This window comes from Cervus canadensis, chromosome 7, assembly GCF_019320065.1.
Source record: "Cervus canadensis isolate Bull #8, Minnesota chromosome 7, ASM1932006v1, whole genome shotgun sequence".
Taxonomy (NCBI): Eukaryota; Metazoa; Chordata; class Mammalia; order Artiodactyla; family Cervidae; genus Cervus; species Cervus canadensis.
Genome location: NC_057392.1, coordinates 47,543,567 through 47,545,017, shown reverse-complemented (window position 1 = coordinate 47,545,017; position 1,451 = coordinate 47,543,567). Strand labels below are relative to the sequence as shown.

At 36.0% G+C, this 1,451-nt stretch overlaps 1 protein-coding gene across 1 annotated transcript; it reads left to right on the top strand.

Moving 5' to 3' along the window:
• The first annotated feature begins 334 nt into the window (after positions 1-334).
• On the top strand, positions 335-637 carry LOC122445087 (ribosomal biogenesis factor-like). Its single transcript, XM_043474079.1, has 2 exons — positions 335-457; positions 575-637. Exons 1-2 carry the CDS (start codon positions 335-337, stop codon positions 635-637), a joined length of 186 nt encoding a protein of 61 aa, XP_043330014.1.
• Positions 638-1,451: the final 814 nt, after the last annotated feature.

Below are 1,451 nucleotides of genomic sequence, written 5' to 3'. Positions count from 1 at the left end.
TGACTTAGTGACCACACAACAAAAATATGAGTCATAGCTCAACAGATCTTTTATATAAAATAAATAAAACTAGAAAAAAACAGAATCTATAGTCTCCATTTTTTGTATAAGAATCTCATATGACTTAAGAATTTTTTAGGAAATTCCCCTGCAGTCCCATAGTCAGGATTCAGTGTTTTCACTGCCGTGGCCCAGGTTCAATCCCTGGTTAGGGAACTAAGATCCTGCAAGCTGCACAGTGGGAGAAAAACAAAAAAATTAGCCTGGATCTTGTGTGTACAGATGGCGTCACCTGGAACTTGAGAAGATACAGGAGGGTATCAGAGGCCTGACAATGGCCAAGAAGAAACCAGGAGGACAGAAGTCCAGGAATGTATTCCATATAGCCAGACAAAAAACCTTTAAGGTTAAAAATAAAGCAAAACCAGTTACCACTAACCTTAAGAAGATAAACATCGTAAATGATGAAAAAGTTAACAGAGTGAATACATCTTTTGTAAACATACAAAAGGAACTTTCAAACTTCTCAGAAGGCCTTTCCCTTGAATCTCTGCAGAAACAGCTGATTTCTCAGCAGTGTCATGAAAACATACTAGTTAATGTTGATGAAGCCACAAGATTAATGCCTCAGTTGTAATACACTGGTAATGCATCAAAAAGATGAATAAATTAAATGTTTTATACAAAAAATCAGAATTAAAAAAATTAATGCTTAAATCGATATGTTCCAGTTATCTGGAAAATACATTTATGTAAAACACCATGTTTCCTGACTACTGCACTCTAAAGCAGATGGGATATAAGAGCAAATATCAACATCTTAAGTCTTGAAAAGATTATACTAAGTGACAGAGTGACATAAAATTTTAACCATACTCTCTTGAATTTGAGCAGAGCTTCCCTTTGTAGCTTTTGAGAGTTTCATGTGTGTATATATGTATATATATAATATATATTTAGCTTTTCGAAGTAAAAATATTTCAATATTATTGAACTCTCCCTTTAACACCTGTTTATTTTTTCATTTTATTTATTTTATAAATTTTATTTATTTTTGGCTGTAATGGGTCTTCAATGCTGCATGGGCTTTTTTCTAGTTGGGACGAGCAGGAGCTACTCTTCTGGCTTCTTGTTGCAGTGGCCTCTCCTGTTTCAGTCACAGGCTCTAAGGTTCACAGGCTGAGTAGTTATGGTTCCCAAGCTCTAGAGCACAGGCTGAGTGGTTGTGGTGCATGGGCTTATTGCTTCACAACATATGGGTCTTCTCGACCGGGGATCAAACCTACGTCTCCTTCACTGGAAAGCTGATTCTTTACCACTGAGTCACCCTAACACCTGTTTAAATGTTTTTAAATGTTTTAAAGATTTTGAAGTTATAGATTTCTTACTTAAAATACAGTTATTTGGGAATTCCCTGGAGGCCCAGTGGTCAGGACTCTGTGCTTCTAATG

Coding starts and splice junctions, on each gene's coding strand:
- LOC122445087 (XM_043474079.1), top strand. CDS start 335: ATGGCCAAGAAGAAACCAGGAGGACAGAAGTCCAGGAATGTATTCCAT. Junction 458..574: donor ACCTTAAGAAGATAAACATC/GTAAATGATGAA, acceptor CTGATTTCTCAG/CAGTGTCATGAAAACATACT.